Here is a 16,479-nt window from a genome sequence, read left to right as displayed (position 1 = left end):
ATCTTTATTGCCAGAACACTGTGAGCAAACTATGGCTTATGTTAACACAAGAGAGGAGAGACTGCTAAACAAGAATTGGAAATGAGAAATGAGTCACATGGACTCACAAGGCCTGAGGGCCTACCGGAGCCAGCACCACCACGGGAACCGACAGGGATGGACGTGCTTCATCCCCCCACCCCTCCACAGGTGGGGGCCATTATTATCCCCGTCACAGATGAACAAGTAAGAATGCAGACAGGGTAAGAAACCTGCCCAAGGTGGCGCAGGCTTGCGGACAACATGTAGCCTGGGGTTCCAAGGCTACTCTACCCACCCCCCACCCCCACCCCCACCCCCCGCCCCGCTGGAGCTTCTGAGTGGCTGCTGCGGTCTGGTCTCCGTGCTCCTCCTCACTTCCTGAGCTCTGAGAGGATGCTGGCACTGAGCCCTCCCTTGCTGGGGTCTACTCCTTGGAGGACCTCCAGAGGCCTCTTCTAATACTCAGACCACACCACACTTCCAGCCCACACTGGCAGGACCCGAAGGAGGCACTCTCTGTGCACTTGGGGCTCCCTGGCTCACCCTGCCTACCCCAACCTCCGGAACAGCTATGCCCGTTCAAATACCTGTCTCTTGACTCAGTCTAGGGTCCGGAGCCCCAGGCCACTCTGACCTGAAGGCATGTCCAGCGACAGAATCAAGTCAGGTCTGGGGTTTTAACCATAAAGTCACAGTGACAGTAAAAATAAGGCAAGGAAGTAGAAGCATGACCTGCCTTGGGCTGGGGAGGAGGCGAGGTCCACACAGCCCCTCCACTCCAGCATCCCCAAGAGGATGAAAGGAAAACTTGAGGGAAGGCTCTGATATTTCTTTAGAGCCTCTGTTGGCTTTGTGACTCTAAGAATAAGGTAAAAGCAACTTAACTCATTCACATATGTGATCAACTTTCCTGTGTCGCTGAAAACGGTTCAAATCCAAAGAGTCCGTTCTGTAAGGCTGGGGTGACCCCAGACGTGGTGGCCCGACGCGTGGTTAACCTGCTCTTTTCCATCAGGGAGTTCAGGTCAGGACTAGGATGACCTTACCACTCAGTCACTGTCCTGGACTGTCTCCTGCCCAAGTCCTTGGCTTCCTGGGACCCAGTCCTTTCCACACAGATAGCAGACAGTGTGCCTACGTTTCATTACAGAAGCCTCCATCCAAGATATAAACGAAGGTACTGAGTCCAGTTCTAAACTTCTAAATCTTTATTCTTTGGTCACCCAGAAATGTTTTCTTCTCTCGTCTCTGAGCTGCATCCCAAGTAACAACATACACATAGCAAGCTGACTGCAAGTAATTTAAATCCAATGGCTTTCTGCCTATTGTAAATAATTATTATTACATATTCACACACACATATTTGTATATGGATGTATGAGTAGAGAATTATTCAGAACTGGGAGCAACCTTCTGTTTTTCAATCACTACACTTCCATGGATTATTCTATCTGGAGAGGGAAAGATAAATTCTACATAGCTTTCATAGTGGTCATGTAAAAATGTGACCTTCCTAGCCTTGATTTTAAATGGAAAGCTAATACAGCAGAAGAAAAAGCAAAGCGGGAGGGGGGAGGGGAGAAGGGGGAAGAGGGGAAAAAACAGGGGAGAGCACAGTCACAACTTTACCAAAGACACCAGTGGTGGTGAAATACTCCTAACAGTGACCGCAAACACGTGGAGCACAACTCAGGAGGCAGATTGTGGCATTACTCTCATTTCACAGACCAGGAAGCTGAGTCAAAAAGAGGTGACGTGACCTCCAAAGTCAAGCAGCCAATAAATCAACTAGCTGATATGTCAAATCACTGAAATCCTGAGATAACATCACAGCACAGAAACACCCTAAGTATTCTTAAAAATTATTTGAAATAATGGAGGGAAAACTTGGCTTTGTTGCTGGAATGAAAACAAAATGAAAAGAAAATAACACATTAATACATATCAGATCTGAACAGTTTAATGAAAGTAGTTGACAGACACTCTGCTTGAGGCTGCTTCTCCAAACGTGTTCTCCTGAGCAGGCCAACAGCCACAGCTCCTCTGCTGCGGCCCCAGGAGGGAAGGTGGCCTTGATGATGGGGGAACAAGACTCCCACATGGAGAGCCCAGGCATGGCCCTGCCAGTGAGGCTGTCACCATGGTTTATACTCGTGCCCCAAAGAGTTAGGAAGCATAGGGGTTCTCTATTTCAAAACATTAACTTACTAAAATCAGTGAAGATTTTGTTCTCACCTAAACTGGGCCTTGATATTGCTAGGACTTGCAGATCTGGTTTGTATTTCTTTCTCTTGCTTTTCCCTCAGGATCCTTTCAGCAAGCAAGAAGTAAGTGGCCGTGATGTGGTTATACCTATTGGTTTCCAGGGCTCTGAGGAAAATAAGGGAGAATAAATAAAAGCCACATTAGCACGTTTGCTTTTTCACAAGCAGAACTCAATTTTTTTTGTTGTTTGAAGTACAAGCAAATGAAATTCAATAACCTGGAATCTTTAAAATGATGAAAAAACAAGAAGAAAAAGATAAACCTAGTAGTTAGACTGCTCTTGAAATTCTAAGAAACTACATAGAAACATTCAGTTGGTAAGAAAAATCCAAATGCTGATGGCAGCTGAGCTGGATGTCAGTTTTCAATGCATAAAAAAAGGTGATGAAGCTTTCCAAGAATGTATGCATTATATAAACTCTAATCTGTGTCAAAGTGTTCATTTCCATTAAATTGGCTTACTGGCTTCCATCAGAAGTATGAAATGAGCTGCATGAATATGCACTGAAATACTAGTATCAATCAGAAAAACAAGGGTACGTTTTTATTTTTACACTTTCTGCATTTAATGAATTATTAATGTAACTGAGAGCCTGTCATTAGCCTCTTCTCTGAATAAAATCAATGTATCCATTCATCCATTTCTAAAGAGTGCTCAGGGTGCCTAGTCTGAGCAGGCACCCCGCAGGCCAGAAGCTGGCAGCATCCCGCCCACAGGGCACCCAGCCGCCTCCTCTCCTGCGGCTGGCCCAGCCTGCCAACTGCCGAAGGGCCCAGAAATACAGAACTGCACTTTGCAAAAACCTTCCATGGTTCGTGAAAATACACAAGCAACACTCAGGAAACCAGCAATACAAGGATTGCTTTTCACAAAAGGAACAAGGGGTCACAGCTCATGGGGGCAGGGCAGACTGAGATGCAGGACTCTGAAGTCAGAGCCCAAGATGAAATTCGGGACTCAGAATGACTTCTTAGATGCTTTCCTAAGTGGAATACCAGATAAGGTCAATGGCTTATTTCAAGGGGACTAAGAAACGTGTCTTTGAGTGGAGGAATCACGCCTAGAAGGAGGAGCTGGTCACAGACACAAGCCACAGACAAGACCTGAGAGCAGCTAGGGGCAGAGTAAGCTCGGGCCTCCCAGCCCCTGCTCCCTGTGCACCTGTCCATGGTGGACAGGCAAAGCGGGTTGCCAGAACCAATGAGACTATCCCTCCCTGCGGATTCATCATTGAATTTACAAGAATCAAATAGTTCTAAAATGGTACCACTGCATATATTTATTTAAGCTAAGAACACTGAGCCAATTCAGGGAGATACAAATAGCCTTCTATACACTCAAAATGAAAAATCACTTTCTACACATTCCTAAAGTGAGTGCCCTTGGCAGGAATAGCAAGTGTCCTGCTCTTCCTGTTCATTTAGGTCATTAAGTATGAAAATTCATAATGCAGCTGGAAATCTGTAGAAATTTGTACTTCAATCAGAATTCTGAATCTGAGTTTTGGGGGTTTTTTTCCCCCCTCCCCGAGTAGATCCTCCTTCCATCATACCCGACTATTTCATTCAATAGGGTAAGTAACTTCTGACTTTTCATTTGTGGAAATACTTTGTAATTTTCTAGACAGGACAAATCATTATTAAATTAAATAAATAAATAAATCATTATTAAGACAGAAATAAATCATTATTAAAACAAAGCAACCCGGTGCATGGAGCCTGCTTCTCCCTCTGCCTGTGTCTCTGCCTCTCTCGCTCTCTCTGTGGGACTATCATAAATAAATAAAAAAAAAAAATTAAAAAAAAAAACAAAAACAAAAAAAAACCAAAGCAACAGAATCTTTATACTGTTTTAAACGACTTATTTAACAACTCTGTATCTTGTGGGTTACAGACTGCTGCACCAAGGGCTCTGAAGGGCCAGAAAGTAAACATTCTAGGCTTTGTGGGTCATGTGGTCTTATAGCTACCCTGATATTGCAGCACAATGTGGCCAATGACAATATCCAAGCCATGGAGGCATGACTGTGGCCCACTAAAATTTTCCTTACAACAATGTGTAACAGGCCCCATATGTCGCCCTCTGATTTAGAGGACTGTGCTCCTTCCCACGTTTCCAGATTGCTGTGGGAAGCAAAGAGAGACATGACAATGGAGAAGATGCCGCTATGAAAAATAAATGTACTAAGATACAAAAGAAGCTATTCCGATCCACCCCTAGAGTAAGGGACAGAGGCCACAGCATTGGCTGACGCCACCCAGCAATGGTAGAACCTACTCACTAATATGAAAATAAAAACAACCGAACAATGAAGTCTGAAACTATAAGACAGGCACTGGGCCAGGCACTCTAGAAACAAATGACATAGCCCCTGCCAATTGAGAACGCTCCCCATTACAGTGTCCACAGGCCCTAACAAGTTAAAATGAGAGATCATTCCAAGAACCCTAAACCCATGGCCCCATGCTGATAAGTGCTGACATACTCTACAATGGCGTCTCGGTCCGCTATGTCCCCCAGCACCATGCGCTGAATGATGCTGTTGTGTTCTTCCTCCGAGAGGTTTTTGTATGACACAAGGGGGATGTTATACTTTGTGGCCGGTGAAGGGTCCACTCCCTGAAGCCATGGATGATTTTCAATCTCTTCTAAGGAGGCCCTTCTTTTGGGATCTCTCTGTAGCATCCGTGTGATCAGGCTGGAAAGGAAGGCAAGTCCACCGTTAGAGCAAACTATTGGCAGGGGTTAGTAACAGTGGATTATTTTATTAATCAGAATTGTTTCCTACACTTAATACCATCAATTTCATTAGGTTCACTAGTGGTGATGGTGGCAAGGCAGATGGGAATAAAGAAAATTTAGTACCATCAGATTCATAAATAGAAAATCACAACTGCTGGATATACTGATAAGCCAAACAGATTCTTAGCATCTAGAATTAACTCTAGATATCAACATGTGCCCTTGAATTAACTGTGGCTTAGTGGCATACCAGAACCGGCTATCATGATCAGCAATGACATAAAGAATACAGTGCATGCGCCAACTTCTGCTTCAGGAAGCATAAATGACCCTGATGAAAACCATCAAAATGCCACAGGCTTTTAAACATATATTTTATTTAAATGCATTGTGCTGGCATAGTAACAAATACATACATACTTAAGGATGGAAGGATAAAAGGCAGGAAGGCAGGCAGGAAGGCAGGCTCAACAGATAAAAATGTAGTCAAAGCAGGACTTTTAGGAGGCAAATGACAAAGCTAGCCTTTGACCTGATTGCTTCTGCTTTGGTTTTGAAAGCCACACCGAGTGCACAAAATAGAATACAATGTGTAGGGCCTACTGAGGGCAAAAAGTACAACTAGAGCCCTTGTAAAGTGCTGGAATCCCAGCTTCAGTGTAACGGTGACTGAGAAATGAGAAACAAATCTACTGCTAAGATATCAAGAAGGAAACCTGCTTGCCTCAACACTGGCTGTGGAGGTGGGGCAGGGAAATCTCTTCTACGAATTTCTAGCGACAGGTCCTCACACAAGTCTGTGGTCCAAATTAATGGACCTGTGGTCCAAATTAATCTGCATGGTATGCATAGAGAAGAGGTTAATTTAAGGTGGTTTTAAGCTGAAGGTGCTCCTGAGTAACTACAATAGAGAAGGAAATGCAAACCCTTTCCATAGGAATGTAACTTAAAAGAATTCCCTACATAATATTACAAGAAATATGACCTCACAATCAAAAAATACAAAGGAAACAAGTACCTTTAACAAGAACTAAAAAAACATGATAGCAAAATCAGAATGCAAAGTCTACAAATACTGAAATTTTCAGACACAGAATAATATAACTGTGTTGAAAAATATATATATATGTATATAACTGTGTTGAATATGTTTAAGACATAGACAAGCCTGAAATACAAAAGACTTAAAAAAAAAAGCAATGGACAATTTTTTAAAAATAGACATAAAGAGAATTAATGAATTGGAAGATAGAACCAAGGAGTAACCCTACATTGGTGGACTAAGAAAAGGCAAGGTGTGGACAGAGTGAAAATACAAGGGAATGGGCAAGAAACTGCATTTGAAAAGATAATGGCTAAGGATTTTCCCAACTCACGAAAGAACACAAATCCTGACCCAAAAAGCCTAACACATCCTAAGCAGAATGAATAGAAGCTCTTAGAGCAGCCTGAGAAGAGACAGATCACCTGTGCACAAACAGCTGACTTCCCAAAAGCAACAAGACATATCAGAGATGTGTCTTCAATAACCTGAGAGAAAACAATGGTCCACCTAGAATTCCACACTCCGTCAAACTGTCTTTCAAGGGCACATGTAACATTAAGAGATTTTCAATGAAAAATTGAGAAAGTTGATCACCAACAAATGCTCATCAAAGAAATTCTAAAGGGTATAATTTTAGCAAAAGAATTTGATCCCAAATGGAAAGATATATACCAAGTTCTTACCAAACATCTGGGTAATTCTAAATTTTTTTTTTTACTATACAGAATAATAATATTCATAATTTGTGGAGTTAAAAAACATCAAATGGTAAAGTGTTTTAAGGATTCTGTGTTGTTTAGGAAGAGATAAGGATTAATTATCGACTTTATTAAATTAAGCATACAGATATGTGTATTAAAACAGGATAATAACTAAAAACAACTGGCTGTAACTCCCAAGCTAGTGAAAAAAGAAAAACTTGCATCAACCCCAAAAAAGGAACAGACATAAAGATACAAAGAAAAAAAAGTAGGACAAATATGAAGCATATAGAAAGAGCATAAATATGTCAAAAGGTGAAGACAATAAATATGAATGGGATAAACTCTGATGAAAAGACAGAAATTCTCAGAAAGGATTAAACTCCAGCTCCCAGCTGTTAAAAAGATGTACTTAAAACCAAGACGATGAAAGGTTTAAAGTAAATGAATGGAAAACTATATAGCACATAAATGCTGACCAAAATAAGACTGATGTGGCTAACTAAAACTAGATAACACAGAATGACTTTAAGGCATAAAGTATCATTAGAGATAAATAGTAATGTACAAGTTCAATTCACCAGTAAAGTACAATTTGTACCTAACAGCACTGCCTCAAAACGCTCAAAGCAAAAACTGACAGACCTCTAAGATTAAAACAATAAATCCATCATCATAGTGGAAGAATATCTCAGTTTTGAATCAAGTAATCAAAAAACTTAGAAAAAAAAAACTTAGAAAAGATGTGATTTAAAATAGCATAATTAACAAGCTCAACCAACCTTAAGGATGTATATAGAACTCTGACCCTGACAACTGGAATACATTCTTTTCCAAAACAAAAAGATCATTTACAAAAATCGACACCATGCTAGGCACTAAGCAAGCCTCAACAATTTGAAAAAAAAAAAAAAAAAAACTAGTACTATAATAGACTATATTCTTGACCACAATGCAATTAAGTTAAAAATGAATAACAAAAAAGTAATTAGAAAAAATTGGAAATGTAAAACACCCCTCTAAAAATTTAGAGGTGAAATAAACCATTTGAAGCTAAAAAATAATCAGAACTAAATAATAACAGGGCTATAAATCAAAACTAGTAAGATATCACAAAAATGGTACAAGGAGGCAATTTATAACCTTAACTATGTCATTAGAAAATGAAAATTTGTGAGCTAAGTATCCAACATAAAAAAAAAAGAGAATTTACCCATGAAGGAGGTAGAAGGAAGTAATAGATGAAATTCAAAACATAAAACAAAAAATACAAGTCAATTAATAAAGATAAAAGGCAGTTCCTTGAAAAAGACTAATAAAATTAACAAACCTCAGGCAAGAACTGATCAAGACCAAAACAAGAGAAGGCAAAAACTGTTAATATTGGAATGATAAAGGGCAACATCTCCACTGATCTATATATTTTACAAATATAACCAGAGAACGTAAATACTTGAGGCCAATACATCTGAAAATTTAGATAAAATGGGCAAGCTCCTTAAAAAAAGTTCACAAAATTGACATAGGAAAAAGTAGAAAACTGAATAGTCCTACAATTATTAAAAATAATTCCTCTAGAAGAGAGAGAAGGCTTCTAAGATATTACAACTGTTCTATTTCTAATGCTGGACAACAGGTTCTACCATTCTCACATCTACAATCTCATATCATCTCACATACAGGAGAAGCCTGTATATGAATCCAGAGAGTTTGAATAGGTAGGTTCTTAATCATCTACCACATGGGCCTAAGATGGGGTTCCATTTAGAGAAAAGATTTCTCAAACCATAAGATTTCCTTCTTACAAGTTGATGAGAAAAATTCAAATCTTTGTTACAGAAAATCCTTTAATCTCAGCTGAACTTACTCAAAAAAAAATCACCCATTAAAAAAAAAAATATATATATATATATATCACCCATAATGTCAATGAAATACTGAACTTCTAACAGTACTTTTATTCCATTACTGTACTTCTCACTATACATATCACAGAACTATAAAGTACTTTAAATTCCAAATGATCAAATTAAGTGTACTTTTGGTTGCTGGCTTCTCACAGTCACATTAACCAATTGGGGAGAGCAGTGCATGAATAAAATTAAGGAACACATTATGTAAAACTTAAAAATGGTGTGTTGGTGGTCTATCTCAGGCAAAGAAATCTCTTAACTTTTCTCTGGAATTTAAAATAATTCCAGGTGGTCTTGCTTTTTGGTAATATCTTCATTTCAAGCATCTAACTACCATTCCTAGAGGCTGAAGAGGCATATAATGGGTTTCTTGAAAACAAGCATATTTAAGAAATAGACTAATACATTTTGCACTCCAATATTAGATTTCAAATCATATTCCAGGTTAACCTCTCAAAACACAGTTAATAAAAAATTATCAGTTCAAAACTTAAACAAACCCAGCAGATGCTTATATGCTGAAGTTACCTCAAAGTTTTTTTTGATGTTATTGGAATAAAACAAAACTTCTGGGGTGCCTGCATGGCTCAATCAGTTAGGCATCTAACTCTTGATTTCGGGTCAGGTCATGATCTCAGGGACATGAGACTGAGCCCCAAGTAGGGCTCCACACTCAGGGCTAGGTCTGCTTGAAATTCCCTCTTCCTCCCTTTCCCTTTGCCTCTCCTCCTCCCCTTGCTCATGCTATCTATCAATCAATCAATCAATCAAAATCTTTAAAGAAATAAATAAAACTTCTGGTTTTATTATGAGTGCTTAAGTTTCCATATTCTTGTTCTGTTTTTACTTACTCTTTACACTCTTTGGACACATGGGATGGTACTGTATATTTGCAATCCATGATCATTGTCAATGTTTCACTGTCATTGGCCTCTTGAAAGGGTGGCTGTCCACACACCAACATGAAAAGGATCACTCCCAGACTCCATATATCTACAAATCAAAGACATACTGTTAAATATTGGGTAAGTCAGAAAACCAAAAGCACTAAGAGCAAAAAGAGACTAACAATATTACTTTATTAGAATAGTGAAAAGCAATTATATCTCAAAGAAAAACATCTAAGAAGAAAAGTGAAGTCTCAATAAGGCAGGGAAGGTATCTGTCTTGTTCACTGTTTTTATATTCACTTCAGCCACATAGTGAATAGTCAATAAATGTTCAGCGAAGAGACAAATCAATTCATTAATGAAAGAACATCATGTGGAAAGTGCCTATCAAGGTTCCCAAACCACTGGACAACAGATGGCTGGCTGTCTTTCTCATATTGCTATTTACCAAAGAAAAAACTAAGATATATTAATACTCTGAGACATGAAAAAGATTTTTGCTTAACATCACAATTATCTCAGGTGTTCTTTACCTCAGTCCTGGTAAGATAACCAGACAATGTAAGTCACAGTCATTTTATAGTTAAGAAAATTAAAATTCAGAGAGAAGAAATATTTCTGTGCTATCAAAGAAATAGACAGGTTATACATCACTTCAGAGGACAGAACTAGGTCTGAAGGTGTAAGTAACAAGGAGACACACTTTGGTTTAAAAACAGCAGAAGCTCGTTAATAAAACACTGGAAGAGACAGTAGGTTTTGTATTTCAGCAAAGGCGAGGCTGTCTAATATTCTGCACAAGACATTCCTGTAGTGATTGTAAGACTGGACTAGTTGACATCTGAGGACACTCTCAACCTTCCTAACTCCTAGGAGTGAGACTAACTCCTACAAGATCAAATAACGCCCATTAGACAAAAATCTCACCAATCAGTTGGGACAATGATGCTTTTTCAAATGAAAAAAGGATGAATTCATTTAGGAAGGGTACCACAAATCATTCATTCATCCCAGAAACTAAAGTATAGGCATGATTACATAAGCATTAATACAATAAGAGATGAATTCAAGAGGCTTTCGACCACAAAAAGAAGAGAATGCAAACCACAAGGACTTTGACACATCTGTTAATACTCAGCTGCTGTTTCCATTTAAGCTTAAACACCCAAATAATGTAGGATCCATATTATTTTCCAGCAGAATTACAACCTGTCAATAAAATATCCTCTTTGGTCCAAACTAAACAAATAGAGCAAGAAGGGCAGAAACCCAACAGTTATACACACTGATTTTTTTTTGTATGTACAATAAATTTTACTAAGGATGCTTCAATGAAAATTAGTGAAGCAGATGGAAAAATCTATTAAACTTAAACACTACATATGTAAGCATGAAAGGGACTTAAAGATCATTCAGTCCAAACCCCTGGCTCTTCAGTGTCTCCAGGAGGTCTGCCTAGCATTGCTTGTTGGCTGCATACATTATGTGACCTAGAGCCCCAGGACAGCAAGCTGGCTCAGGACTCCACTCTACTCACTGACCCACGTTTCTTTACCTTGATCTTGGAATGCAGATGGCCATCCCCATACAAAGTCAAACAATCTGAGTAATGGTGGCTAGCTGCATCTACTATTTAAATATCCAGTGGGTGGGGATCCCTAGGTGGCTCAGCGGTTTAGCGCCTGCCTTCGGCCCAGGGTGTGATCCTGGAATCCCGGGATTGAGTCCCACATTGGGCTCCCTGCATGGAGCCTCTCTCTGCTCTGTGCCTCTGCCTCTGTGTGTGTGTGTGTGTGTGTGTGTGTCTGTAATGAATGAATGAATAAATAAAAAAAATCTTTTAAAAAAATATCCAGTGAGAAGAATTTATAACACAAATACTAGTTGTAACTTGTTGGGAATTTCAACGGAAATCTATATAGTTGTTTAACTTAAACCCTCTTTGAACAACCTGAACCTATTATTGGTCACCCGCCCCAACTTGCAAGCCACTACTATGAACAAGTGACAATTATAATCATTCTCACTGTAATACATGTGTCCCTCATTTTACAAAGCAGTTATATTTTTAGAAATTCACTATAAAGTGAACTCATCTTTTCACTAATGTTCTTTATAGAAGGAAAACACACATTTTTATTTTTGGTTGATTTATATTATTTTGTGCTATTCTGATTATTTTTAGCTATCTCATCCCCGAAGAAGGGAAGATATTTTAAGTGGCTTGCAATAAAAACACATAAACATAAAAATCAGAGTAGTTAAAATAAAAACTGCCTTCTCTCTTCCATTGTTCAAATATTGACAATGTCTAAAGCTACTACTATAACCAAGTCCAACCATTAATACACATGTATTTGAGATACAATCAGTTCATATCTTTCCATACAAATCCTACAAAAAAATTTTTTTATAAAATGAATTTGGTTACATTATTTCTTCCACCATTTCATGGTTTAACTGGATAAGTCAGCCTGGTTATTTCAGTTTTTTCTTTATACTAAATTGGAGATGATATCTGGTACTGCAATTATACAAAGCTAATGTTCTAAAAGTGTAACAGATAACATAAACATCAACTAATAATTACCTCGAATTCTTATCTGGTTAAAGAAAACTTTCATTTTCTGTTAAATCCCAACCTCAAACAGCAACAAGGAAGTTCAATTATTTGGAAATGTTCTCTTCAGGATCATTTGCCCAAGCAAACTCACACACCACTTGTTAGGAAGTGGTGCATGGTTAGAAGAGTAAAAGGAGAAAAACAACATAAATATATATACTGTTTCTAGTCAGGGTTCAAATAATTTCCAAACACAGAAACGCTTAAAATTTGAGAAATTTAGAAATATGATTCTGTGCCTGATACTTTACATTGCTATGTGACATGATATGAAGCATCTAGAATAGAGAAGAGCAGCAGTGTGACTAAGGGAGCCATTTTAGAAAGGGCAAATGACCTCTCACTGAGACAACGCGACTATTCAAGGGGCTGCTTATTCCATTTATTTATTTTCCAGACTTAATTTCTCTTCTTATTCTACTTTTTAGTATTTGAATGATTTTACGTGTCCACCCTAAAGGCCAAAGGAAAGAGAAAAAAAAAATCATCAAAGTGGTATGACTTTAACCAAGTACTTAAATGTGTCCCCCATCATTAAATGGGAATAGTAACAGTAATGCATTGCCTCTTAATGCTGCTGAGGGCATTAAAGAGATGAAAGTCAAGTCCATGCTGGGTATTCGGGCCAGAGCCCAGCACACAGAAAGCATCCTAAGGAGGCTGCACTGTCCTGCCCTCATGCATCTGTGCCGGGTGGGCACTGTTTCTGAGCACTGCAGACCCAGAGATGAATGGGGACACACCTGCCTTTCCAGGGCTCTCAATTCACTGTGAGAGATAAGCAGCAGGTAAGCTCAAGAAGGCACAAAGCCAACACAGACAAGAAAAACTAGTGGACGTGGGGGGAGAGGAACAGGAAAGGTCTCTCAGTAATGCAGCTACAAAAGATGACAATTCATGATCCGGGGTTCCCAGGACAAGACATCTGATATTACAGGACTAACAAAGGCATCAGGACAGATTATCTATCATATTCTCCTCAAACGAGGGAGGGAGTTGGTAGTTGTCTTAATAAAATTTTATTTTTGTGATTATTTTAAAATACCTTTTTCCATTAAAAAAAAAAAAAAAACTTGCTAACTAAACACTCCCAAGGTACAGATCATACACTCAGCTTGGGATCCACCAAGTCTATAACTGGGGGTAGAGGATGGACAGGGTGAAAGTGAGAGAAAGAGCACAGAATAGGGACTTTACATTATTTCTATTTTTAAAAATGTTAATGGAATTGTCTACTCAAAGGTACACATGTTAACAAATATTAACCATCTGGAAAATCAAATTTTAATGTTGATACTCCTATCTATGCATATGTTTTCATTTCAGACCCAGCTATAGGTCCTTGGTTAATAAAACTGGAAAAAGAAAACACCACTTAATAAATGCAGTTCCTTTGGTTAAAAAAAACACTTCCAACTCATGGAATTGTGGGAAGGGGTGGAAAGATAATGAGGTCTTTGTTAGTAAAAAGACTGGAAGTTACTGGTCCCCTTCCTGGCAGCTCTCAAGTTAGCTGGAAATAAGATCACAAAAATAAGCACTGACATCTCCTTCACCAGCTAACATTCAGCAGGTCAACTTGTCATAATACAATTTAATTATGCCATTTCTAGGGTTGGAGGTGGAGTTTATACACAAAGGTCATTTTAGGCAGGCTGACAAAAGATCAAAAATGAAAACAAAACAATAAAAGAACATGCTAATGATTAATTTGAAAAAAAGCTACTGCCAAATGGTGGGGCAGGGGTTAGGTGGAGGATGATATAATTGAGAGGTTTTCTTAAAAATCATTTCTGAAGTGAATTATCTAGAGAGCAAAAGTGCGAGCAGGGATTAGAAATAAAAATGGGAAGACCAAAAGAAAAGTTTCACGTGGAAACCTCTATTTCTTCCTTCTGGCTTTCTTTTATCAGTATAGCCATCAACCATAACAGAAGCTACCGAATGTTCTAAAATCACTACAGATGAAGCAGGGACCAGCACCTTTTACAACACCACTTAAAACAGGCAGGATTTATGCAATCACTTTTCAGTTCCAACTGTGGTTACTGGCCACTGACATATGACCCAAAACTAATGTAAAAGGCAATGCTTTCTTAGTGCTGTTACACAAACACATAGGTCTCAGGATATTTGTAACTCATATGGATATTCAGAAACCCTAGGTCTACTAATGTGAATTCCTCCCTACACAGTAAGAACTACTTATCTATATTCAACATCACCTAGAACTCTGATTACTGAAGATTCTTGTTCCCAACAAGATCAGTGGTTGGTTCTGAGGGACCAGACTAGAGACCATTCTCCAAGTGGTCTTCTGAACTAACAGGGTAAGAGTGGGGCAGAAGAGGAATGAAACATTTGATTAAGTCCATGTTTTAGAGTACTTATTATTATTTCTGGTTTTACCAATACTCTGGTTAGAAGCAAAGGTTTATCAAAGTAATAACCATTTCTTCTCTTAAGAAGAAAGTTAGGGGGCAGCCCCAGTGGCTCAGCGGTTTAGCACCGCCTTCAGCCCAGGGCGTGATCCCGGAGACCCAGGATGGAGTCCCACATCGGGCTCCCTGCATGGAGCCTGCTTCTCCCTCTGCCTGTGTCTCTGCCTCTCTCTCCTTCTGTGTCTCTCATGAATACATAAATGAAGAAGAAGAAAAGAAAGAAGAAGAAGAAAGAAGAAAGAAGAAGAGGAGGAAGAAGAAAGTTAGAATGCATGCCATCATTCATACCTACTTCAAAACACTTCTTTCCCACACCTGAATTCATCTAAATGCCCCCTGAGGGCTTCAAAAATCAATGCTGTCCACACTAAGTTTATCACCTTTTACCCAAATCTATTCATCTCATCTAGGTTCTAGTGTGGTCTTATGGCACCTCCACCTATCCAGTCAAAACCTGGGAGGCACCCAGACTCTGTACCACAGAGTCCTCTGACTTCCTTCTGGAAGTCAGGAAGATCCTGCCAACTCCTGCACATGCCCACAATCCTCCAAGGCTCCTCCTACCACTGACGCTCGACTCTCCCTGAGATCTGCCCAATTGCCCTCCAACCTGGCAACCGAGGCATCACCACAGTGAGCTGTAATTAGATGTTTTCCTCTATTACTCAGAGCTCCTGGAAAGCAGAACCCGTCCCCTACACCCTCAGAAATTTGCTGAATGTCAGAGTGAACCTGAAGCTGAAGAGAAAGGAGTACTTTGGCAAATACTGCTTGGGTCGGGCCCTGCAAAAGGCAGTTGCTCCTGCAGGAGCAGTCACTAGTTATTACTGTCTTTCAGATAAAAGCTAAGAGGGAAAGGAGCTGGAGTACCCGGGGTGGGGGGAGGTGAGGATCAGTGAAGAGAAGCTGCAGTTCGTTTCAGTTAGGGGTTTGACGCCTTGTGCAAACTTGTTTTTTCAATTCAAAAGAAAACAGGAAAAAGTTCAAGAAGTCCAGAGGTTATCAATCATACACTGTGGGATTGCACATGGTCATAAATCCAAACCAGACAAGCAGCAGATACCCTTCCAACTCAGCATTCCTTCAGAAATTGCTTTACAAATCTGATTTTAGTGAACTTTATAGATGAAGAGCAAAAAAAATAGGCCAGGCTAAAATCATGTGATTTCCTTCAGTATGGCCTAATGAAAAGAGCAGGCCTGGGCTAAAGCATCAGAGAGACCTGGGATCAAATCCTACCTCGGCCATGTAATTAGTTATGTGTTCTTAGCCAAGTGATATCTGCCTTCTGTGCCTCAGTTTTCTCTTCTACAAAAGGTGGACACCCCCAGTCATCTGGTAATTTCTGAGAGGGTGTCTGGGGCAAAGAGCCCTACATGTATCACTACAGAATGTACAAGGATGGAGAAAATCCTTACCTCTAAGTATAGGAGACAGGTAGGGAAAAGCAAAAAGAATTTAATACTTTTTATTCCACCTACTTCTGTACTATTTAAATTATCTTACAAGAGCATTCATTTATTGCTTGTTTAAAAAGTAATTAAAATTAGGTGTGCTTAACAGAACATTATGAAGTGTACGTACTTCAGTGGGATAAGCAAAAACATCTTTAGAGCAATGTAAAGGTAATTTAACAAAACAAAACTAAACAAAAAAGCCTACTCATTGAGATAGTGATTCTCAACCTGTGGCCTGGGGACACTTGGTTCTGCAAGTTTTCCTTAATGAATTCATAGACCAATCCTTCCACAGCATAAATAGTTACAGTAGGAATTATTTTAGTTTGAATTTTAGCACAATTATCTTCTTTCAAGGACCAAAAAACCTCTCAAATAAT

At 39.2% G+C, this 16,479-nt stretch overlaps 1 protein-coding gene across 6 annotated transcripts in view; it reads right to left on the bottom strand.

Moving 5' to 3' along the window:
* Positions 1–16,479, bottom strand: part of SNRK (SNF related kinase) — a 57,888-nt gene that overhangs the window by 5,317 nt on the left and 36,092 nt on the right. For all 6 annotated transcript variants that reach the window (XM_077865987.1, XM_077865991.1, XM_077865990.1 and 3 more), the window contains 3 exons: positions 9,540–9,681; positions 4,773–4,985; positions 2,257–2,391 (listed from right to left, as the gene is read on the bottom strand). In XM_077865987.1, the coding sequence (XP_077722113.1) occupies positions 2,257–2,391; positions 4,773–4,985; positions 9,540–9,681 (490 nt within the window). The remainder of the gene's footprint in view (positions 1–2,256; positions 2,392–4,772; positions 4,986–9,539; positions 9,682–16,479) is intronic.

This window comes from Canis aureus, chromosome 22 (assembly GCF_053574225.1).
Source record: "Canis aureus isolate CA01 chromosome 22, VMU_Caureus_v.1.0, whole genome shotgun sequence".
Classification (NCBI taxonomy): Eukaryota; Metazoa; Chordata; class Mammalia; order Carnivora; family Canidae; genus Canis; species Canis aureus.
Note: the sequence above shows the minus strand (reverse complement) of the source record. Positions and strands in the feature narration are given on the sequence as shown.